The sequence below is a fragment of the Peromyscus californicus genome, unplaced genomic scaffold (genome assembly GCF_007827085.1).
Source record: "Peromyscus californicus insignis strain IS unplaced genomic scaffold, ASM782708v3 Scaffold_9__1_contigs__length_137607984, whole genome shotgun sequence".
In the NCBI taxonomy this organism is placed as follows: domain Eukaryota; kingdom Metazoa; phylum Chordata; class Mammalia; order Rodentia; family Cricetidae; genus Peromyscus; species Peromyscus californicus.
In genome coordinates, this window is record NW_026294617.1 from 109,868,768 (window position 1) to 109,893,282 (window position 24,515).

General features: G+C 38.2%; 1 protein-coding gene across 3 annotated transcripts in view; it reads left to right on the plus strand.

Moving 5' to 3' along the window:
- Positions 1-24,515, plus strand: part of Tbck (TBC1 domain containing kinase) — a 169,716-nt gene that overhangs the window by 20,459 nt on the left and 124,742 nt on the right. For all 3 annotated transcript variants that reach the window (XR_008216275.1, XM_052730057.1, XM_052730056.1), the window contains exons 4-6: positions 11,662-11,776; positions 14,920-14,993; positions 22,372-22,513. Coding sequence is in view for 2 of the 3 variants with exons in the window: in XM_052730057.1 (XP_052586017.1) it covers positions 11,662-11,776; positions 14,920-14,993; positions 22,372-22,513 (331 nt within the window). In the remaining variant the exon portion in view is untranslated. The remainder of the gene's footprint in view (positions 1-11,661; positions 11,777-14,919; positions 14,994-22,371; positions 22,514-24,515) is intronic.

The window sequence follows — 24,515 nt, forward strand, 5'->3', positions numbered from 1 at the left end:
GCTGCTGAACTTGGGAAGTTTCAAAATTCCACACCATTCCTGGGTAACTCTTTCTGCCTCATGGTTGTTGTCTCAAGATATAAACTCAGCTACTGCTCCAGTGCCATATGGGCCTATCTGCCTACCTGCTGCCATGTTGCCTTCCATGATGGTCATAGACTCATTCTCTGAAATTGTAAGCCCAATAAACTCTTCTCTAAGTTACCTTGTTCGTGGTGCTTTGTCACAGCAATAGGAAAATAACTAAGACAAGGCTAGAATTTAATATTTTCCATGGAAACTGTGGAATATAACATTACTTCCTGCCTTTCAGTAAAAGTCATCCAACCAGCCTTAGTTCCAAATTGTTGCTGATGTGTTGTAAATTTATTCTGTTAAGAACTGCTTGACTTGTCTATGTTGGGATGATATTGGTCTCCAATAACAGAGGACATTTCATGTGCTGCAATGTTAATTACTCTGTAACTTGGTAAGGAAACATGGGATAATATTCTTAAGGCTTAGAAACTAAACTAGTTTTCACTATCAGAAATCAGTGCTCTGGACCTGTGATAAAGAAATTTCTTCCTCAAAGGTTTCATTTGAGGGTCATCTTCACTTAACCTGTTTGTTTACAACCTGCCACTGTAAGATGCTACTGTCTGGTAGTCATTTGCAGTTCACTTTCTACAGATAATTACATCATTCAATACAGAACTAGTTTGATAGATTGGTGGAAGGAAATTTGTATTCTGTAGTTGGAGTTTTCCTGCCTGGCCCACAGTCAGGACAAATCTCTGTCACCCGCCAGTCCCACAGCCACTCAGACCCGACCAAGTAAACACAGAGACTTATACTGGTTACAAACTGTATGGCCGTGGCAGGCTTCTTGCTAACTGTTCTTACAGCTTAAATTAATCCATTTCCATTAATCTATACCTTGCCACATGGCTCGTGGCTTACCGGTATCTTCACATTCTGTTTCTCATCGTGGCGGCTGGCAGCGTCTCTCTGACTCAGCCTTCCACTTCCCAGCTTTATTCTCCTCCTTGTCCCGCCTACACTTCCTGCCTAGCCAATGGCCAATCAGTGTTTTATTTATTAACTAATTAGCAACACATTTGCCATACAGAACATTCCACAGCAGTATTCAGCTAAAATTTATCTGACAGAGAGTAAGGGAATTAAAACTAGAAGCTGAGAGATTAGTCTTATTGTATTTTACCAATGAAAAACATTAAAGCGTTAGATCTTATTGGTTATGTAGTCTGTCTTCATTTAGTATTTTTCTTTTTTTTTTTTTTTTTTTTGTTTGTTTGTTTTTTTGGTTTTTCGAGACAGGGTTTCTCTGTGTAGCTTTGCGCCTTTCCTGGAACTCACTTGGTAGTCCAGGCTGGCCTCGAACTCACAGAGATCCGCCTGGCTCTGCCTCCCGAGTGCTGGGATTAAAGGCGTGCGCCACCACCGCCCGGCTAGTAGTGCTCAGGGCAGTTTTAGCATATAGCTATCTAGTTGTTTTAGCTGTATTTAAGATACTTCATTTGTATTGCTTTGTTGCTTTAATTGAAAAGCAAAAGGCCATTTAAATGCGTAGGTCTAATTTTGGGGATTTCTATTTTGTTTCATTTACCTATTTTTCCATATATATGATGGCTGTATGTTATGTGAATCTCTATAACTTCACAGTACAATTTGAAAGCTGCCAATGCAGGTTTCCAATATTTGCATCTTTCAAGATTACTTTAGTTATAATTGGTTCTGTGAATTATATTCACATAAATTTTATAATACATTTTTTAGTTTTCAAAAGTGTCTGATCTTGTAATTGAGGTTTGGTTATGCTGATAGGCCAATTTGGGAAGAGATGACGTCTTAACGATTTCCAGTCATCCAATAGACTAACACACTCTTTCTCTCTAAATTTATAGTTTTATTTCTCCCTGTACTGTTTTGTAGTTTGTAATATATGGTTTTTCCTATTGCTAAGTCAGTCCTAAATATTTTGTTTTGATATGAGTATTATGAAATTGTATTTGATTATCCTATCTTGTTGTTAATATATAAAAATATAAGTGATTTTTTTCTTGCCTAAGACTCTGCTGAACTAAATGTAGTGTTAGTTCAAATAGTTCTTCTGCAAATACCTTAAGATTTTCCAAGTAAGTAACCATATTATCATTAATTAAAATATGTTTTCACTCTGTCCTAAAAAATCATTATGGCTTATTTTTTTTCTTGATCTATTTCACAAAATTGGACTTTTGCTGGATAATTGAATGCAAATACTAATGGTCATATTTCCTTGGTTTCAAATATAAGGGAAGAATATTCAGCATTTTACTATTATGTATAGTATTTGCAATAATGTTTTCATAGATGCCTTTTTATAAGATTAAAAATTTTATAGCAGAATAAAATATTTTAGTGTGTCTGTGTCATGATAATAAAGTTATTTTAAAAGATGAAAAATTTAATGGCAAAAATACTCATACTTATTGAATGGTAACTTTATTCTCACAGATATATTAGAACACTGATTTTCTGATTATTTTATATCAGGAAAATTGGGGAACACAGACAACTGTTAATTTATAAAATACTCACATGTAATGGAAAACATAGTATTACATTGTGTTTAAAGACTCTGAGATGTTTAGAGGAAGAACGGATCATCATGTGGATCAAGTGTTTTGCTTCACCCTTAAGATGATGAGGCTTGCAATCTGCCAGTAGATCACTGATCTTTAGCTGCTGTTTAGTGCATATTCCTCGCCTTGTAAACTTACAAAGTGAAGCAAGATAGATTTGAAACATTCTCAAGTGTAGCAAATCAATTCTGGAGTCTCCTGTTATCAAACCAGACCATGAGTCCATGTTTATTTTGATCTTAGCCAATTAATTGTTTGTTGAGAAGAAAACTTACCCAGTGTTCAGATTGGAAAGTTGATTTTCAATTGTTTGTATCTCATTGCCAATTGATAACATTCCAGATTTACAGCATCCAACTTCAGTTATTTTAAAATAAAAGCTGAGTTCTAAAATATGCCCAACCTAACAACTTAGACACAGAGGAAGTATTTTTATGCCTTCTACAAATAATCTTTGGTAATTAATTTGTGAAAGTCCATTGCAAAACATGTGAATCTGAGGAAAAATGAGTTATTTAATTTAGTATAAAATACACAAGCTCAGTAGTCAAAGAAGGTTTTCACTTTCTTTTTTTTTAATTTAATTTAATTTTATTTTACAATACAATTCAGTTCCACATATCAGTCACGGATTCCCTTGTTCTCCCCCCTCCGGCCCCCCTCACCTTCCCCCCAGCCTACCCCTCATTCCCACCTCCTCCAGGGCAAAGCCTCCCCCGAGGACTGAGATCAATCTGGTAGACTCAGTCCAGGCAGGTCCAGTCCCCTCCTCCCAGGTCGAGCCAAGCAACTCTGTATAAGCCCCAGGTTTCAAACAGCCAACTCATGCACTGAGCACAGGACTCGGTCCCACTGCCTGGATGCCTCCCAAACAGATCAAGCCAATGGACTATCTCACCCATTCAGAGGGCCTGATCCAGTTGGGGGCCCCTCAGCCATTGGTTCATAGTTCATGTGTTTCCATTTGTTTGGCTATTTGTCCCTGTGCTTTATCCAACCTTGGCCTCAACAATTCTTGCTCATATAAACCCTTCTCTTTCTCGCCAATTGGACTCCCGGAGCTCCACCCGGGGCCTAGCCATGGATCTCTGCATCCAGATCCCTCAGTAATTGGATGAGGTTTCTAGCACGACAGTTAGGGTGTTTGGCCATCCCATCACCAGAGTAGATCAGTTCGGGCTGTATCTCGACCATTGCCAGCAGTCTGTTGTGGGGGTATCTTTGTGTGTTTCTGTGGGCGTCTCTAGCACTTTGCTTCTTCCTAATCTCATTTGGTCTTCATTTACCATGGTCTCCTATTTCTTGTTCTCCCTCTCTGTTCTTGATCCAGCTGGGATCTCCTGCTCCCCCAAGCTCTCTTTCCCTCGACCCTCGCCCTTCATTAACCCCACTCATGTCCAGGCTGTTCATGTAGATCTCATCCATTTCTCTGTCATTGGGTGATCCCCGTGTCTTTCTTGGGGACCTGTTTTCCAGGTAGCCTCCCTGATGATATGAGTAGCAGTCCAGTCATCCTTGTTCCACATCTAGTATCCTCCTATGAGTGAGTACATACCATGTTTGTCTTTCTGAGTCTGGGTTACCTCACTCAGGATAATTTTTTTCTAGATCCATCCATTTGCCAGCAAACCTCATGATGTCATTGTTTTTCTCTGCTGAGTAGTATTCCATTGTGTATATGTACCACATTTTATTTATCCATTCTTCAATTTTTAATTTTTATTTTTTCTCTCTGGGGCTGGAGAGGTGACTCAGTGGTTAAAAACAGGTACTGCTTTTGCAGAGGACACAAGATCAGTTCCTAGTACTCACATTGGATGGCTCACAACTACCTATAACTTCAGCTCCAGGGTCACCCTCTTCTGGACACCATGAGCACCTGTGTTCACTTGTGTAATACCCAAAACAAGTACACACATATCACATAATTTTTGAAAATAAATCTTAAAATAATTTCTTCCTTTAAAAATGCTGTTTTAATGTTCCAATTAAAATTTCCAAATGTATTAGCATATCATTGAAAATACCCTGTCCTCTAACTCTTAATTTATAAGCTAACAAATATTGAAAAGTTGTATATTAAAGATATTTTTAATCTTGAGAGTTAAGGAGAGAGTCTTTAAAAATAAATAGAGTTATATACTTGCAATATTATTTGAGTATTAATCAGCAGTATTTCTTCCTCTTCATTTTTCATGTCATACAGTAGCTAACTATACTTCATCTGTTTTCTCTTCCTTAACATTTTACCTCAGGCTGATACAAAGGAAATTTAACTGAAGGAAAATGTATATGGAAAAAATTAGGATTTTTATAAGGTGAAAAAACATGTTGAACTTATACGGTCTAGAATTGTTCCCTCTTTGGTGTGCTGACAGTATGTGTGTTTTGGCTTATGCAGTGGCCTTTAGAAATATCATGCACGGATCATTGATTTGAGGAAATAGCATGTGTGGTTTTAGTTAACACTTCTATATGAATGATTTCCAAATCTATCTCAGCAGCCCTGACCTTTAGTTCACTTCCCTGGCCTCTATTTCTTGCAATCTGTTAGAATCTCTTCTTGGAAACATTGCAGATACCTGGGAGAATTGGTGGTTTATTTGTCAAGTTAGCAAAATCTAAAATCACCTGGGACAAGGGCCTCTGAGAATGTCTGTGTGGGATTATCCTAATTATGCTAATTGATGTAGGAGGACACGCTGACTGTGGGTGACACCATTCCCTGGGTTTGGAGTCCTGCACTGAATAAGAAAGGCTAAAGCAAGCTGAGTTCGAGCATGCATGCATGAACTCACTGCTCTCTGCTTTTGCACTTGATCTTAGCCAAAAGGCCGAGAAGCGATGCTCTCTGCTTTTGATTGTGGGTGTGACACAGCCAGTTCTCTCAGCTCTGTCACTCCGACTTTCTTGCCAGATGGACTCAAGTCTGGAATTGGAAGTCAGATAAACTTTCTCCTTGGAGTTGTTTTTGTCAGAGTATTTTAATCACAGCATCAGGGAAGGAAACTAAGGTTTTCTTCAAAAACAATCTAATTTACAATTTTAGCCAAGTATTACAGGATTATATACTAGTCATCCAAAAAATAGTTATACCAGCTAATTACCAAGTATTTAAACCAATGGGTGTCTCCTAATACAAAATGCATTTTTTCCAACTTCAAAAATACCAAAGTTTTACTGTCCAAACAAAGTCTCTTCTGAGACCCCAGCTTGTGAGCCCCATCCAAAACTTATTTTTAAGTTACTTACTTCCATAAAAAGTAAACAAACCCATTCCAAAGAGAAAGGGTAAGAAAACCATAGCCTAAAGCAAAACACAAAACACTAAACACAAAAACACTAAGCACAGCGGGATAAATGTTATACCCTGTAGCTCCATCTGGACTGAAGGCTCCTTGTAATAGTAATCGAAGGCCAGTAGACTTGGTTGCTGTGCTCCCTGGCCTTCCCACCAACAGCATGCATGTGCTTGCTTTTGGATTGGCTTTAACTGATACTGGAACTTTCCTTTGAAGGTGTAGCACATTAATGTCAGCTTTTGCATCCTGCTGAGATCTACATAGCAACACAAGCTTGACCTTCATAGCTTCACATGGTAGCCTTTCAGAGCCTGCTTGCAAGAAATCTGACCCTGTCACCCATTACCTGGTATCACCAGCTCTTCTTCTGGAACAAACCTCCAGGACTCCCTCTCTCTTGCATTCTGTATGCCTACACAAGTTGTACTGTAGGAAGATGGTAAAATCTGCTGTTACTGCTGTTCCTGTTGCTTAAGATGTAATCTGGCCCCTCTAGACCATTGCTGCAGTGCCGTCTGTGTGCCTTCATGGCTGAATCTCAGAAAATATTCCCTAGGCAATTGTTTTCTGCTAGTTCACCATGGAAGTTCCATGTTTTGGGGCACTGTCCTTTTAAATGAATGTTCTATAAGTGGGTGTTGTGCTTTATACCCCAGATCTGTTCATGAGTGAGATCTTATTCTCAAGGAACCTTTACAATTTTCCCCATGCAAAGTGTAAAGAAAGTACATAGGTTCTCATTAATGACTCTTTGACAGTTACAGCTGCCTTGTCCATGCTCACCTTGTCTGTGGCTTTAACTTGGTTCATGTTCCCTTCTTCACCAAACTGCACATTTTTGGCTTCTTTTGGCCCCTCTTTCTGCTCTACTTTCTAGTCTTCCTGTGACTGTAAGTCTGGCTAAATGCAGTGAGTATAGCCACACCACAGCCTGAATGCTATCTAGTCTTGAAATTTCCTCCTCCAGACAAGTAGTCCATTACTTTTTAATTCAGTCACAGTCAAGTCCTCAGCACAGGCAAGCATTCATCCAGATGATTTGCCAGTTTATAACATGAGTGGCCTCTAGGCCAATTCCCAATAGAATGCTTGTTCCCTTTGAAACTTGGTGAGAGAAGCTTTATGATCTCATTTCTACAGCATTCTGGTCTTTCACACTCCCTTCAGAATCATCTGTTAAGCTTTCCATATAGCATTCTCAGATTCTCTAGCCTGTAACTCCAAACATACAAATTCCTCCTACAAATTCCAGAGACCTAGAAACACATGGTCAGGCTTATCATGGGAACTCTACTTCTTGGTACTGATGATGTTCAGTATTAGTTATTTTCTTGTTGCTCTAACAGAATGTCTAGCAGATGACTTAAGGGAAGAAGGATTTATTCTCCCCAGTGGGTCATGAGATATAATCCATCACGGGGAGGATTTGTTATTGGGAGCTTTCTGGTGCTTGCCTACGTCTTGGCAAACTGGGAAGAAATAGAGTCAACCTATCTTAATCCTCCCCGCCCCCAATGGCCTGTGTGTCCCATTGACACACAATATCCGAAAGGTCCTCATACCTCCCAAACTGTATTACCATCTGAGGGAACCAATGATTCAAACATATGAGTCTATGTGAGACGTACCACTTCAAACCATACCACAGAAACTAAAATTTACTGACTTAAACTGATACTCAATGTTAGTTATTTATAAGATTCTGATTTATATAAAGCATTACACTGTATATATATATATATATATATATATATATTATATATATATATATATATATATATGGGGGTCCATGTGCCACAGCACACAAGTGAACTGTTATATGTTAACTATTAGATATTTTTATTTTGCTATTACATTATAATTACATTGCTTAAAAAAAGATTTCATCTCTGTGAGTTTGAGGCCAGCCTGGGCTACCAAGCGAGTTCCAGGAAAGGCGCAAAGCTACACAGAGAAACCCTGTCTCGAAAAACCAAAAAAAAAAAAAAAAAAAAAAAAAAGATTTCATATCAAATTTATTGACCATATTAAGAAAACCAGGTTTAAAATAAGTAAGTGTAATACATGTCTTTAGTCCCAGCACTTAGGAGGCAGAGGCAGGTGTATCTCTGAGTTTAGTACCAGCATGGTCTACAGAGCGAGTCCCAGGACAGCAAGGGCCTTGTAGTGAGACCCTGTCTCAAAAACAAACACCCCTTCCTCCCAAAATCCCTCAAAACAAGTATACCAAGTTCCAAAATTATCATTCACCATTGTCTTCAGTATTTAAAACGGTAATATTTTCCTTTTCCTTTTATTTTGTGTTTTAAAATAAATTTAAAAAATTAAACCCTAAGTGTATAAAAAACAGAAAAGTAAGTCTGATTTACTGTTTGATTCAAGTTGAAGATACTGGGCCCATTAACTGTGATTCCCAAATAGTCTCAAACAGTAGCCAAGAATGCAGCTAATTGAGTTCATCATGAACTTTAGTTTTTAAAATTCTGTAAATAAAATTTATTTTGATATATACACCCCTTCATTTTAATATGAATATATTTTTGACATACAAATCTAATATCAGTTTACAAAAACACTATAGGAAGTAGAATGAGTCTTCTGTATTCAGCTGTTCAAAAATTGGTTTAATGAAAACAGTGATTGTAAAGATTTGATTCCAATTTCCTTAGACATCTGTGTTGAAATACTGTGCAGTTGATGACCTCTAGTGGTAGTGCTGAATATGACACTAATTTATAAGCTATTGTGAGTGTGTGTGTGTGTGTGTGTGTGAGAGAGAGAGAGAGAGAGAGAGAGAGAGAGAGAGAGAGAGAGAGAGAGGGAGAGAGCAAGAATAATAAGGGAAGCTAAAGTTAATTTATACAGTCAAATGAGATGCTTAAACTATGTTTTTTTATTTGAAAATATTTTCTGTTTTTTAACATTTTAATTAAAATATATTTACATCACTTCCCCCTTTCCTTTCTTCCCTTCAGCTCCTCTGATATACCTCATTTTCAAATTGATAGCCTCTTTTTTAATTATTACTGTTACATATAAATATATGCACAAGTATGTAAATACAGCCTCCTGAGCACAATTTTTGTTATTTGCATGTATAGGACTTCAGAGCTGACTAAGTCATATCAGATAACTAATAAGGGCAGTCATCTCCAAGAGAGGCTAACTCCCCCTCTCTCAGCAGTCAGTCCCCTGTAGTTCTCTGTCTAGGACTGGGACCCTGGGAGATGTTCTCCCCTTCCTCATTAGCATGTCTATTGATATTGTCATTTTTCAGGTCTTGTTTCTGCATCCCCTTGTAAGTCCCTCTCACAGCAGCCTTCCTGGTATTCTGACTCAATCTTTCCATCCCTTCTTTAGTAATCTTTCCTGAGCCATCTACATGCAGGAGCTGTGCTGTGGGTATATCCATTGGGGCTGAGTCTCCCATAGTCCATTAATCCTGCGTGGTATCCAGCTTCTGTAATGGGCTCCATCTGCTGTAGAGAGAAGTTTTTTGATGAGGGGTGAGAGCTACACTTATATCTCCTGGTATGAGGATAACTTTTAGAATGTAGTGAAGGAATTGTGCTGGTCTGGTAAAGTGTAGGAGGTAGGTTCTCTTCTGAGATCCATGACCTCACTAGTCCTGGGGAGTTGGCTAAATTTTCAGTATTAGACATTATTCTCCTCTTGAGTGGTCCTTATGTCCACTAGACAGCAGTTGATTACCATCAAGATTTGCACCTCTACATATATCTTGTTATGTTGGTCATTGTGGTTCATGGGTATCTCAGCTGGGTAGAACTATTAGTTGTATCCCTCCCTTGGCAGCTTACACAGTACTTATTTTCTGGTACTATGAAAGCTAGACCACAGGAAGGAGACTTTCGTGTAAGATCCAGCTCTAATGAACCAAGTTCTATATTCTAAGTGTGCTGTTTCTTTAGCTACATGGCCTTACCTTCAACTGCTGAGAAGTTTTCAAGGGAAACAATAGCCTGCATTGTTTGGGAACTGGACTGCCCTCACCAGCAGCATGGAAGGCTTCTCATGCCTCTGAGGGTTTTGTTAGTCTATGATTCTTATGGGGAGCATCTTCAGCCAAAGTGGCATAAGAGAAGAGAATATTTCAGCTTTTTAATCTCTTGTTCTTTCTTGTTCTTTTAATTTCAGAAAGAGAGTCCAGTTTCAGGAATTATTTATAAAGAAAATTTATTCACCTTACTATTTTTAAGTACATTTTATTGAGGCCTAGTTCTCATACCTTAGGATTTAGCTGTTGATGTACAGTTGAACTATCTGATAAGCAATGGCTCAACTGTAAATAGAGCAATTCCAGTAGCCTCAAGCTTTGCCTGTGCTCCTTTGTAGTCGCCCAAGCCCATGGCAACCACTGATCTACTAATCACTCTTTTCCCTATAACTGTGTCCTCTTTAGCTTTCTCCAGCTGAGTATACTTGAATCTCAATTCTTACCAAGTTTAACAAGTTTTATCTTTTAGTTGGTTAAGTAGCACTGTTAGCATTTAACATAATCATTGGTATGTGTACATCATCATCAATTACTTGCTATTTGCTGTTTTTTAACTTTCTTATGTTTCCTACTTAAAAATTCTTAATGAATTTCGAAGGCCTTTAATTTCAGCACTCAGGAGGCAGAGGTAGACAGCTTGGTCTACAAAGTTCCAGGACAGCCAAGGCAGTTTCCCACAGAAACCTTGTCTCAAAAAAAAAAAAAATTAATGATTTCACTTAATCTCTACTATTTCCTCATTATCTATAGCTCTTTTAAAGTTTACTTTTGTGGTTGCTTCCAGATATTAATTTTAAAAATAAAACATGGCTAGAAAAAACAGTCCATTGAAAAATATTGGTAGTTGGAAGGTTGAATTGAATGATTTCTTTGTCGTTTTCTGTACATACTAAAGAAACTCAGGGAAGGACAATGGAAGAAAGACAGGAAAAGTGATAAAGGAAATGGGCATCTCTGTAAGACTGGCTTAGAAAGGACGGGCCAATAATTAAAGCAAGTGATCGATAAGGCATGAATTTCTGGAGTTCTTTTATGAGTTCATATGAGACTATGCAATGTCCATATTGTATAAAATATATTTTGTTGTTGTGGACTTAGTTGTTTTGTTTTTATTTTGACAGAATTGATGCTTTTCATTGATTTGGTCCAGATATTTTAAATATTACTGATAATTTGGTAAAACACCAAGCCGGTCCGTGGCAAATGCATCTCATTCTGCTATAAATAGTGTACAACACCCAAATTAAAACTCTTCCCTGGAAAAAACAAAGATAGCTTTTATTGTAGCCCAAACTGTAAGATTCTATAGCACATTAGTTGTGTTATAATCAGGAAATCCAAAATATGTAGAAGTAGATATGTATGTGTGTGTATACATATGTCACATATACATACATAAATATATGTATACACACACATTTGGTTTTTTGAGATTGGATTTCTCTGTGTATGCCTGGCTGTCCTAGAACTCACTCTGTAGACCAGGCTGGCCTCGAACACAGAGAGATCCACTTTCTCTGCCTCCCCAGGGAGTGCTGATATCAAAGGTGTGTGCCGCCACCTCCATGTGAAGTAGATGTTTTAAAGATGTGCATGTTCCACTTTCTCTGAGTGGAAGAGGTGCAACAAAGCATTACTGAATGCTTTTATTATGTCTTCTTTTAAGCAGACTGTATTTACCTTGTAACTGATCTCTGAATTTTTCTTTTCCTTGTAGTTATATGAAGGTTTTGTGCATAGCATTTGAGGTACTTCAGGGCCTACAGTACTTGAACAAGCATGGCATAGTACACAGAGCACTGTCTCCTCATAATATCCTGTTGGATCGAAAGGTAACTTTTAGCTAGTAATAGATATTTTTAATGTTGTTTGAGAATGAAAGCTACTGAAATCTTCCATTAATCAGAGGAATATAGACTAACAATATGTTTTCAGAATATTTGTAATGACTTATGAAAATGATGTATTTGTGGCAGACAAAAAAACACTTTTAAAATTATATTGATGGATTCTTCTCCACTACACCCAACTTATTTTCCTAGATTCATTCTTTATTTTCTCCACTCATTCTTTTTCCAAGGGGCTATGACTTATGTGAACTGAGCTTGTTAGCTGCTCCATGACAGAAACCATGAAGGATATATCGAATGGCTTCCCAGCATGTTCCTGCTCTTCAGTTACTTACATCTCAAGACAGCAGTGCTGGCCATTCATATGGAATGCCATTATCATATGCACAGCCATGTTGTTCTACCTTGTTACTCTTCCTTCCTCCCTGCTTTATAGATGTCAGTTGCTATCTGCTCATCCCTAGTCCCCTTTTCTGTGGGATTACTTCTTCTCTTTTTAGAAATCTTACAGGAGATTATTGTGGTAAAGACCCTCCTACACTAATGGGTAGCAAAGTGGCATATTTTCATGAATAATTATAATTTAATTTTTCCATAAATGTATAAACAGTTTCTGGGAAACGTAGGGGACAATTATTCCTATATAATTATTTTCTGAGTCTTATAAAGTTTAATGCGGCTGCCCTATGGGATCAAAACTCACGAAGGAGAAAGCAGCAGCACTCGTTAATTTCTGTCATAGCAGTGAAGCATCATTGCCATAACCAAGCAAGATTATTTCCAAGGACAGTTTGTAATGCTGAGCAATTCTTCAGTGGACAAATGATGTTTAAATCAGCTTTACAAAAAGAAACCCAAGCCTAAAAAGAAACATTTTAAGAGACATAAAAGTAATGCTTTCCTTTTATTGAGCTCACATTAGTGACTATTATTGTTATTTTTAGACAACAAAAAAGATACTCAGAAATCTAGCGAATTTATTGAAATATTAATTTTTTTGAAGATTTTTTTATTTATTATGTACACAGTGTTCTGCCTGAGTGCCAGATCTCATTACAGATGGTTGTGAGCCACCATGTGGTTGCTGGGAATTGAACTCAGGACCTCTGGCAGAGCAGCCAGTGCTCTTAACCACTGAGCCATCTCTCCAGCCCCCCTTAATTATTTTTTAACTGTGAATTTTGCATACTAAAAATTGCCATTTCACAACTAATGGTCTTTACAAGCCCCTGGAAAAAAACTCCTTTGGAAAATGTCTATTAAACATTATAATCAAGGATTCAAGAAAAATGATAACTTTCTTTTCCTTTTTTTCTTTGTTAAGAAAAAGTCTTGCCTGGCAGTAGTGGCACATGCCTTTAATCTCAGCACTTTAATCTCAGGCAGAGGCAGCTGGATCTCTGTGAGTTTGAGGTCAGCTTGGTCTACAGAGTGAGTTCCAGGACAGCCATAGTTGTTCACAGAGAAACAAAACAAAACAAAAACAAAAAAAAGGAATGAGGAAAGTCTTGATGCCTTGATAATGTGAATGACAAAAAGTCAAAGAAATTTTTGATTTGACATTTTTTTAAAAGACTTATTTATTTTCACTTGATGTGTGTGGTTGTTTTTGCCTGCATGTATGTCTGTGCACTGTGCACAAGCCTGATGCTCACAGAGACCAAAATAGGGCATCATCAGGTCTTGTGGATGTGGAATTATGGACATGCTGCCATGAGAGTCCTGATAACTGGACCTGAGTCCTCTGTAAGAGCAGGAAGTGCTTTTTAACACTGAGTTATCTCTAGACATTTTAATATATATTAGTATATATGTATACATGTATCTATAAGCATTTATACATATGTAATGAGTGTAAAGCATACTAAATATTGACAGATGATTTTGCATAAAATCGTGGTGTTTTATAAATTCTTAAATAGTATTTTGATAAAATATTATATGTATATGACTGGAGAGATGCTTGGTGGTTAAGAACACGTGCTGCTTGTCCACAGGACCTGAGTTCAGTTCCCTGTACCCACATCAGGCAGCTCACATGACTACCTCTGACTACAGTTCCAAGGAATCTGATGCCCTCTTCTGGTATCCTCAGGCACCCTGTGGCATACACTCAGACACACACACACACACACACACACACACACACACACACACACACACACACAAATATACATAAAAGTAAATCTTTAAAAAATATTATATTGAGTTGCATAATAGTTATTGTTAGGTTTCAAACAAGAACAAATGGCTGAGGTGTCCATTTAACATATCAAAGTGGACACTGGTCACTAGAGTCTCCCTTTATTCATCAGTCCCTACCTGTTACAGGCCTTCCTGGCTGGCATACCCAACCCTCTACATTAGACGGAAATTTTCCTGTGTGCTGCAGCTGCTAGGTCCCAAGTAAACACATCAAAGCTTATATTAATTATAAACTGTTTGGCCTATTGCTCAGGCTTATAACTAACTAGTTCTTACACTTAAATTAACCCATAATTCTTGTCTATGTTTAGCCATGTGGCTTGGTACCTTTTCTCAGTCCAACATTCTCATCTTACTTCCTCTTCATCTGGCTGGCACCTCCATCTCTGCTTTCTTCTTCCCAGCCTTCTCCTAATCTGGTCACCTCTCCTACACTTACTGCCTGGCTACTGGCCAATCAGTGTTTTATTAAACCAATAGGAGTGACAAATCTTTACAGTGTATAAGAGCATTATCCCACAACACTCTACCCTAAACTTCTCTAACCCAGGGGCTGGCCTGCCCTCCTCCCTGCTTTCCTTTCCTATATAATCAACCATTTTGGTTGCCTGGTTCTCTTTTCATCTGCTCTGGGCCTCCTGGCTGCTGCATCTTCCTCCCCTCTCCCTCCCTACCCCCTATATGGCCCAACTCAGTCTGGTTATGTCCATTCTGGACTCTCCCAAATGTCTCTGCCTCTGACTATGCTCTCCCTTTTATCTACAATAAACTTTCTCCTCCACCATACCAGGAGCAGTCATGTCCTTCTTCTTTATTTCTTTTTTCATTCAGTTATCTTATTTATGAAACATATATTTATAATTTTCTTTGGCAATTGTATTAAGATATTTCATAGTGATTTTCTCTTTTTTTTGTTGTAGGGTCATGTTAAACTGGCTAAATTTGGACTTTATCACATGACAGCTCATGGTGATGATGTCGATTTCCCAATAGGGTAAGAGTTGTTTTCCTGTATTTTGAATTCTATATTAGCCTTGATGAACTTTGATAATATATATTTTGTTAGTGATTTTTAACATGAAAACAGCTCTTCTTTATTTACTACATCTTAATTTCCTATATACTTCATTGACAATGAGTATTTTCCCAGCATCACTAACATTCCTGAGTTGATCTTTAACAGAACAGATAGAGAGAGTCACAAATCATTGGCTGTGTTTACCTTATGATATTTCTTAACTAATTGCACTTCATTAAAAAGTAGTTTAAGGTAAGAAAGCTGACTAGATTCTTAATGCTAGTATGTGTTCATTTATAGACTGAAAAACATTACTTCTTTTACTTTCAATTTAATGTTTTATGTTTATTTAGTTCCTTGTTCTCTAAGATAGAATTGTATTTTTAAATTCAAGTTGATTCATTGTAGATATTGGAGATAATGGGATAAATTCTATATAGAGAAATATAGTAAAGAGATTTATGTATTTAATTGCCTCTGGTATGAAATTCCAGATATACATTGCCCTCCAAGATATGAGTAGAACTTTATTTCATGCTATATTTAGATAGGTGTTACTGATAGAGACTGCTGTATTATTGTGTGGTTCCTCTGAAACATTTCCATAATGTAATTCTATTCCGTAAGTTTACATTATTTTCAACAAAAGTAAGGAAAAGAATTTCTGAATGTACTTCAGCTTCTCCACATTAACATTTTATTTTGTCTAAATTGTCTCTCATTTTCTGTGATTGAATTTATGTATGTCTCATATTTTTGTGGCAGTCTGAGTAGACATTGGCTCTTTATCCCTAAAACTTAAACTTATATTTCACAATAGGGCCCTTTCCTACATCACTTCAGAATACTGATGAAAATGAGTAAACCAAACTTACCTAACCTAGAAATCTTAATCACATTTGTTCACATGCAGTGTGGTGTGGGCAGCCAGCTCCCACCTTTTAAAGGGTTCCTATGAGGAGAAGAGAGGAATAAGAAACCTTTAGATAGAAAGATAGCAGAGAGGAGACAGACAGAAACACAAGATAGCTTCAGGAGGACCTGGATCAAAATCCACTGGCCCCTTCTGTCTCTTCAAAAGGGCTTTTTATAACAGTGCCAAGCAGCCCTGGCTCCAGGAGGAAACCCAGCCACAGCCAATAGTGGCCACTGCACCCCTGGCTCCATTTACATTCACTACTATTGTCCTGGGCATCTGGCTGTTCAATTACGAGGAACATTTGAAAGCCTTGCACCTCTCTCCCTCTGCTAGCTGCCGCCCAAATACTGCCTTGAAGAGGAGATGCAGCACTAGGAGGGAACTGACCCTGATTAAACCGTGTTGTAAAAGTGTTCTCATATAGTGGCACTGCTGGCAGAGTGGAGGGTTTTGTTTTATCCATGTCCACCTCAGGAAAATTTCCTCCTGCTGCTAAGGACTTAGATCTAAGCTGTCCCCATAGGCCAAAAGCTTCCATGGGAATCTTTTCCAGCCTATGTTCCTCATAATATTTTTGCATTTCAACTCCGATTCTCCCCTAGGAGTCTGTGTCCAGAGTCCCATAGTCAGAGAACCAAGGACACATTTCCTCTGTGAACTCTAAGCACCTCTGTACTTGTTGCTGTTCTACATTAACTCTGGTAGTTTTCAAACTTTCTACAAGAGAATGTACAAACATCTGCTTACTATTTTCCTGCCCCATAGCGGCTTCTCTTTCTCAGACTGCTAAGTCTGCAGTGGCTACTTGTTTCTGGATACTGTTTTTTGTGTGTCAGATCTGGCACTAGGGAAATTCTACACTTACCCTAAGTTTCTTCCTGCAAAATATTCCTATACCTAAACCCTATATTTTTTCCTAATTTAATAGATAGAAATTAAGAGAGAAAGAAAGAAAACTAGACAGAGAGAGATACTTGCTGCAGCCTAATTTTTCTATATACAGTTTTTGCTCCCAAAGAATAAAATACCACTGCCTAACCTTTTCATACAAAACCAGACATGTCCAACTGCTTCTTCGGGGTTTTCCTACTCTTACTTCCTCCACACCCAAGTCCCTAGTACTGGCACCATCTGTGGGAGGCCAGCTCCCGCCTTTTAAAGGGTTCCTATGAGGAGGAGAGAGGAATAAGATAGAAAGAAAGCAGAGAGGAGACAGGCAGAAACATAGGATAGCTTCAGGAGGACCTGGATCAAAATCCACTGGCCCCTTCTGTCTCTTCAAAAGGGCTTTTTTTTTTTTTGGTTTTTCGAGACAGGGTTTCTCTGTGTAGCTTTGCGCCTTTCCTGGGACTCACTTGGTAGCCCAGGCTGGCCTCGAACTCACAGAGATCCGCCTGGCTCTGCCTCCCGAGTGCTGGGATTAAAGGCGTGCGCCACCACCGCCCGGCTCCAAAAGGGCTTTTTAATAACAATGCCAAGAGGTGGGACAAAAGACCTCCCTCTTGCTAGATCAAAGCACACTGTGCAGCCAAGTGCAGACCCTTCCAAACACCTGGTAACCATGCCAGTGGTCCAGTCATTCCCCTATGCAGCTCTGCTGGGTAAAGCAAGCTCACATCTCACTAGGAAATCTCTATGGATCTCCACAGCATGGCTATTTTAATAGCATCCTTTTATGTTTGCTTCTTGGGTTCTCAAGAATCAGTTCTACTACACTAGGAGGAGTACTAGTACTACCAGGAGTCGGGATAAGCAGTCATGGAGAAGATTTTCAAAGTAGAATATTGCTTAAATTTTTAGATTTTTGAAAAATTCCCCCTTTATTCTAAAAACTTAGATTGCAGATTTCTTTTTTCCTCTTGGCTTTTTTAAGACATCTCTCTACATAGCCCTAGGTGTACTAGAACTCATTGTGTAGACCCAGCTGGCCACACCCTAACAGAGATCCACCTGCTTCTCCTTCCAGAGTGCTGGGATTAAAGGTATGTTCCACCACACCTGGCCTGTAGGTTTCTTTTTTGTTTTTGTTTTGTTCGTTTGTCTGTACCATTGTCTGAAGCTGGCACATAACTCACTGTGTAGTCCAGGCTATTGAGACTTTATTTAGTAAGGAAACATTTATTGAGCACTTTCTGGTCTGCCTATTTTATGCACAAAGCTAATATTAGTTCTTGTCCTTAAGCAACTCATTCCTCAATGGGCTAATTTTCTGTACTGATGGCTTATTTATTAAGATATACAAATTCATAATTTTAACATTTCACATACTGACAATGGTAGAGCACAATTTTATTCATAAACATAAAAATGTTATAATAATCATTAATAAGTTCTTATAGAAGAAAACATCCTTTTGATTTTAAGTTCTTAGTTAAGTTTGAGCTTCTACCTTATGTGATCATTACCATTTTCCATAAAGAGCTGTGGTAGACATGACTACTATAACATCTGCATTTTGTCTAAATCAGTTTCTATGAAAGAAAACTAAAAACAAAACAAATGTTGCTTTAGGTTTCTGACTTGCATTTAAGAATTCATTAGGTTTTGGTGATAAATAGAAGGGAGTTTTTTAAGGCATATCAATCATTTGGTTTTAAAATGCTTTTGTAGACATGGTCTTGTATTAGCATTCAACACAGCTTACTTTGAAGTCTGAGTTTCAAAGGATCTTACTGGAAGCTATAAAGCACAAAGTGTGAAACATTAGCCAGGAAAAATAAAATAAGTGATCAAACAGCAAGGCCAGAAAGAGCCTTTACATCAGAGGAGGCTCGCAGTTGACTCCAGTGACAGATATTAAGGAACGTAAGTGTTACCATCTGCTTCAAAATATTGGAAGGAATTATAAATTGGGCATTCATTTTGATTGGACAGTAGCTTAATGCCCTGTTAAAGCTGCAGATGATAAAAGTCACTTGCATTTACCTCACCGGCCATGTTCAAAGTGAAGTTCTGGTCATTTTTATTGAGGGTTAGAATGAGACACTTAAGAGAAAGTTGCTGAAAGATGATGCCCTCCATTAAAGGCCATTTTAAGGCTCTTTATGAATTTCTGTCTGGTTAAAGGAGACCCAGAATTTTTAGAACAAGGTTACTTCTGTGCTTCTGTCCAAAGTTTTTGGTGAACCAATTTATTATAGCTTTGTTTGGCTTTTCATGAACTGTATTATGATTTTGAATTAATATATTCAAAGTCAGGAATAAAAATGGAAAACTTACATTTTAGATATGTCATGGTGATGACAATGATGAAAGTACAACATGGGGTTTGTGTCACCTATTCTAGTTTTGTTTTTGTTTTTTGAGACCGTTTCACTATGTAGTTCTGGCTGTCCTGGAACTAGCTCTGTAGACCAGGCTGGCCTCAAACTCACGGAGATCTGCCTGCCTCTGCCTCCCAAGAGTGCTGGGATTAATGGTATGCACCACCACCGGCCAGCCACATATTCTATTTTTATAGAGCATCTTTATGTATTAATGTTTACAACAGTTTTGTGTGGTGGGCATTATCATTCCTTTCTACAGAAGAAGAAAGCCACATCAGATTTTACTGAAATTAAAGAGTAGGTTTTGTTGGGGATGAAGTTCAGGGGCAGAGCAATTGTGGAACAGGTACAAGGCCATCTCTGGTACCTTAAAACAAAAAAGCATGGTTCAAAGAGCGGAACACAGATGCTAGACCACTACATACGGTGCTTTTGAATCAGACTTTAGCTACTTTTACAGACTCCACACATTCACTTAGAAAAGCAGTATTATCATTTGAGGGTAAAATGTCATCCACAAATTTATATATAAGAGGAATACATGAGTATATTAAAGGAATATTTATGTCTTTCTGATGAATAATGATTTAACCATTTAATAAACTAGTTTTATTCAATTTACATATCCAGACTTAAGTGAGTTATGTTTTACATATAAATAAGTCTCACAATGATAGTATGAGGAGAGGATGTCACATGTATTTACATGTATTTTGCTTGGAGTTATTGTTGTAAAATAATGTAAATGAAGTGAAAAATCCAGATTATGGTGCTCATGACTAAATTTGAGAAACACACACACACACACACACACACACACACACACACACACACACACGATACTAAAATAGAAAATGCCTATATGCAGTGCCTAATAATTCAATTTGGGGTTCATAGTATTCTTGGATACTGAACTATTTATAATATTGAATTTTGGTTTTGCTTGGGTCTGATTATAACTACGCCCTGTTTCTTGCCCCTTGTAATAAGAATAATATAACTTAATTATTATTTTATAGAAAGCCACAGTTGAGAGACTTTGAACTTTTAAAATTATGTTGAATTTTTAAGAGACTGAACTTTTAAAGTGTTTGAATTTTTTAATTTTTTTGAGATTATATTACATTATTGCCCCCTTCCCTTTCCTCCCTCCAAACCCTTTCATGTGCCACCAACCCATATTTTCAAAACCATGGCCTCTTGTTCTTTAATTTTTGCTACATACGTATGTGTGTTTGTGTGTGTGCGTGTCCCTAAATACACAAACATTGCCTTCTCAGTCTGTATACTACACCCATGAAGTCTCACCAGCAGGGCTGTCCAAACATGACTTGAAGAAGGATAACACCAGTAGACATGCTGACATGGAAGGAGGAAAACTCATGAGGTCTCAACCCTAGACACAGAAGTACAAACAACTAAGAAATGCTGGAAGCAGGAGAAATAGTCTTCCCCAGGGCAGAGAACACCAATTGGTTACCCAATACTAAGTGTGCATTGTAGCCCAAAGTTCTCCTGTGTCCCACCCAGCCTGCAGCAGCTTATGAAGCAATCACTCAGAGGCTTAATATTAATTACAAACTGTTTGGTCTATGGTTGAGGCTTCTTGCTAGCTAGCTATTACATCTTAAATTAACCCATTTCTATTAATCTGTGTATTGCCATGTGACCGTGGTGTTACAAGTCTGCTGGAATGTTGCTCCTTGGGTGGTGGGATGGCATCTGCCCTGACTCTACCCTCTTCCTCTATATCTCTCTTGGATTTACCCCCTGGCTCTTATCTTGCCTTACCATAGTCTAAAACAGCTTCTTTATTAACCAATAGTAGCAACATGTATTTACAGCATACAGAAAGACCATCCCACAGCAGTGCATCCCTGAAAATATGTACATACAAGTGTTTGAATGTTTTAAAGACTGTGGAACTTTTTAAAATATACTGTTATTTTGAATTATTATCAGGAGATCTTGGGGATAAACAAGAAAGGAAAGGTTATAGTTTAATGATGGTTTTCTGTATCAGGTTGACAAGGAGTCATTTGTACTGGTTAGATTTTTGTCAACTTCACAAAAGCTAGAGACATCTGAGAAAAGAGAACCTTATTGAAGATTGCCTCCATCAGATTGCCTGTAGGCAAGTCTGTAGATAGCATTACTCCATGAACTCTGCTTTGATTCATGCTTGAACTTCTTCTCTGGCTCCCCTCAATGATAGAGTATAATTGTAAAATGGCATAAACCTTTTCCTGCCCAAGTTGCTTCTGGCCAGTGTTTTATCACAGCAACAGCAAAGCAAACTAGGACACTGTTGACAATAACCCATTCCTATGTCAAAGATCAAATGATGAAACAATTTGTAGACGAATTTCTAAACGGTCTTATTAAATATGAAACACAGAGCCAAATATAGGGGTAATAGCTGAAGAGATCAGAGCAATGGCGAGTAGCCACCGACTAACCTTAGCTTACCACCTTGTCATAGCTTCCCAAGAGAGAGCTTCTTCCTGTCTAACCTGTGCCTTTATTGCCTTCCTGTTCTTCCTTCTCATTGGCTCTAAGCCCAGCCACATCACTTCCTCATCACTGCCTGTCTATACAGACCTCCAGCTCTCTATGGTTGGTACTGGGATTAAAGGCATGTGTCACCACGCTTGGCTGTGTCCTTGAACACCCAGAAACTCTGCCTGCCATGTGATCGGATTAAGGGCATGTGCTACCACCTCCTGACTTCTGTTTATGGCTGACTATGACCTCTGATCTTCAGGCAAACTTTATTTATTAACATACAAATAAAATATCACATTTCAGCACAGATAAAATATCACCACAACAATTCACCGTTAGCAGAAGATCAACTGGTAGGAGGAAGGAAAAGCACTTGGAAGCCTAGAGGCCTGCTGTAGTAGCAATATATAATCACAGAAAAGAGCAAGAAACCCAACTGGTGCCACGGAGAGATAGGATGTGTTTTTAAAATGATTTAGGACTTCTGTATATTCAGTTTCATTCCTAGACATAAAGGCCTGTATTTCAAGATTAATCCTAGTAATCAGTGTGGATTTAATTGTGTGGGATTTTTACATCTCATGCACTAGTTATAAGAATGTGCTCTGTTTCTATCACCATTGCAGCTCATTATAATTATTTGTTATTTTCACATGTGTTACAGGTATCCCTCATATCTGGCACCTGAGGTAATTGCACAAGGAATTTCCAAAACTACTGATCATGTGCCAAGTGAAAAACCATTGCCTTCTGGCCCCAAATCAGATGTGTGGTCTCTTGGGATAATTTTATTTGAACTTTGTGTGGTATGTATAAAGAAGTATTAAACTAATAAAAGAAGTTGTGTGTTCATTAGAATTTACTTTTTAGAGAGAAAGTTTATATAATAATGAAATATTTTGCTGTGAAAATAGACTAGATATAAATAGAAAAGGCCTATTTCTCAGTTTGACTTTATTTGATAGATTGGTAGAGATAGATAGATAGATAGATAGATAGATAGATAGATAGATAGATAATAGGTAGGTAGATGATAGATAGATAGATAGATAGATAGATAGATAGATAGATAGATAATAGGTAGGTAGATAGATAGATAATAGGTAAGTAGATAGATAGATAGACAGATAGACAGATAGATGGCATATATAAGTATGCATATGCGATGTACTATGTGTGCCTTGTGCCCAGAGAGGCTATAAGGGTGTACTGAATCCTCTGGGACTGTATTTACAGATGGTGGTACACGCCCATGTGGGGGCTAGGAATCAAACGTGGGTCCTCTGCAAGAGCATCAGTGCTTTTAACTGTTGAACCATCTCTCCAGGCCCCCTTCCCAGCTCCTTTCTTAATTTTTATCTTGGTATTTCTCAATATGTTCAGACTTTCACTAATTGTATAAACTAAGTAACTGGTTGCAGGCCTTTGAAGGGAATCTTGCCCCTGGTTCTCCTCTGCCTCTGACTCCCAATTGCTTACTAACTGCCATGAGTGAGCATCTTCCTCTATTATATACTCCTGTTGCCATGATATTCTGTCTTACCTCAGGCCCAAAGCCTTGTGATAGGCCAAGCAGGAACTGAAATCTCAGAAACTGTGAGCAAAACTAAACCTTTTCTACTTCTGTGTTGATGTCACAGATAATTTTGTCATAGCACTGAGAAACTCAAAAAACACCCATCTGTTGTTTCTGTCATCTGAGGGATTTCCCAAATATTTTGAAAATAATAGGTAACTTGTTTATCCTTACCATTGCTAAGAATTAGTTTGACTCTTTTTTTTCATTTTGTATATTTGAGATCTAATTAGATAGCAAGAAGCAAATCTGCAAATATGGCTGAAGTCTAGTGTTAAAAGGCATAGCTGTGCGATGTGTTGTTGAACATTAGTTTGTGTTTTGTTTTGTTTTTTAGAAAGGGTTTCATTGTAGCCTAGGTTGGCTTCAAACATTTTTCATGGCTGAGGCTGATCTTGAATTCCAGATGCTTTTCCTTCTCACTCAGGTACTAGGATTATAGTTATATACCACTAATCACAATTAAAACCCAGGGCTTTATTCATGCCAGGCCTCAATCTACCTGAGCTGCATTCCCAGCCCTATTAGTTAGCTTTCTATTACTGTAAACAAATGAACTTTAAAAGACTTTATTTGGGCTCATAATTACAGATCTTTGAGTCCATAATTACTTGTTTGTTGCTGGTCCTGCGTTAAGGCATCATATGACAGTAGAAATGTATGGCAGCAAAGCTACTCCCTCGTTCCTAAAAGGGGAAGGAGAACGAGGGTGCTACAAAGATGGCTTAGTAGTTAAGAGAATGTACTGCTCTTGGGAAAACCTAGTTTTGGTTCTCCAAACCCGTATCCAACAGCTCACAACCATCTGTAGTTACAGCCACATAGGATCCAACACCCCTGACCTCTGTGAGCACCAGCGTTCACATGCACACACCCACACATAGCTCCCCAGAGAGAGGGAGAGGGGGAGAGGTGGGGGAGAGAGGGGGGAGAGAGAGAGAGAGAGAGAGAGAGAGAGAGAGGAGAGGAGAGAGGAGAGGAGAGGAGGGAGGGAAAGAGAACATGTAAGAGTGTATGCATACAAGGTCCTGGGTTCCACTGTCCCATTTAAAAGTATGCTGCCACCAATGATGGGACAATCCCCCAGTAAGCCCCGCCTCTTAACTTTCCATTGTATCTCAATAGCAGCAGACTGCAGACTAAGTCTTCAGCATATATAGGCTTTTGAGACATAGTCCAGATTCAAACTATAGTACATACTTAAGCTGGATGCCCAAACTCAAGGACCACTG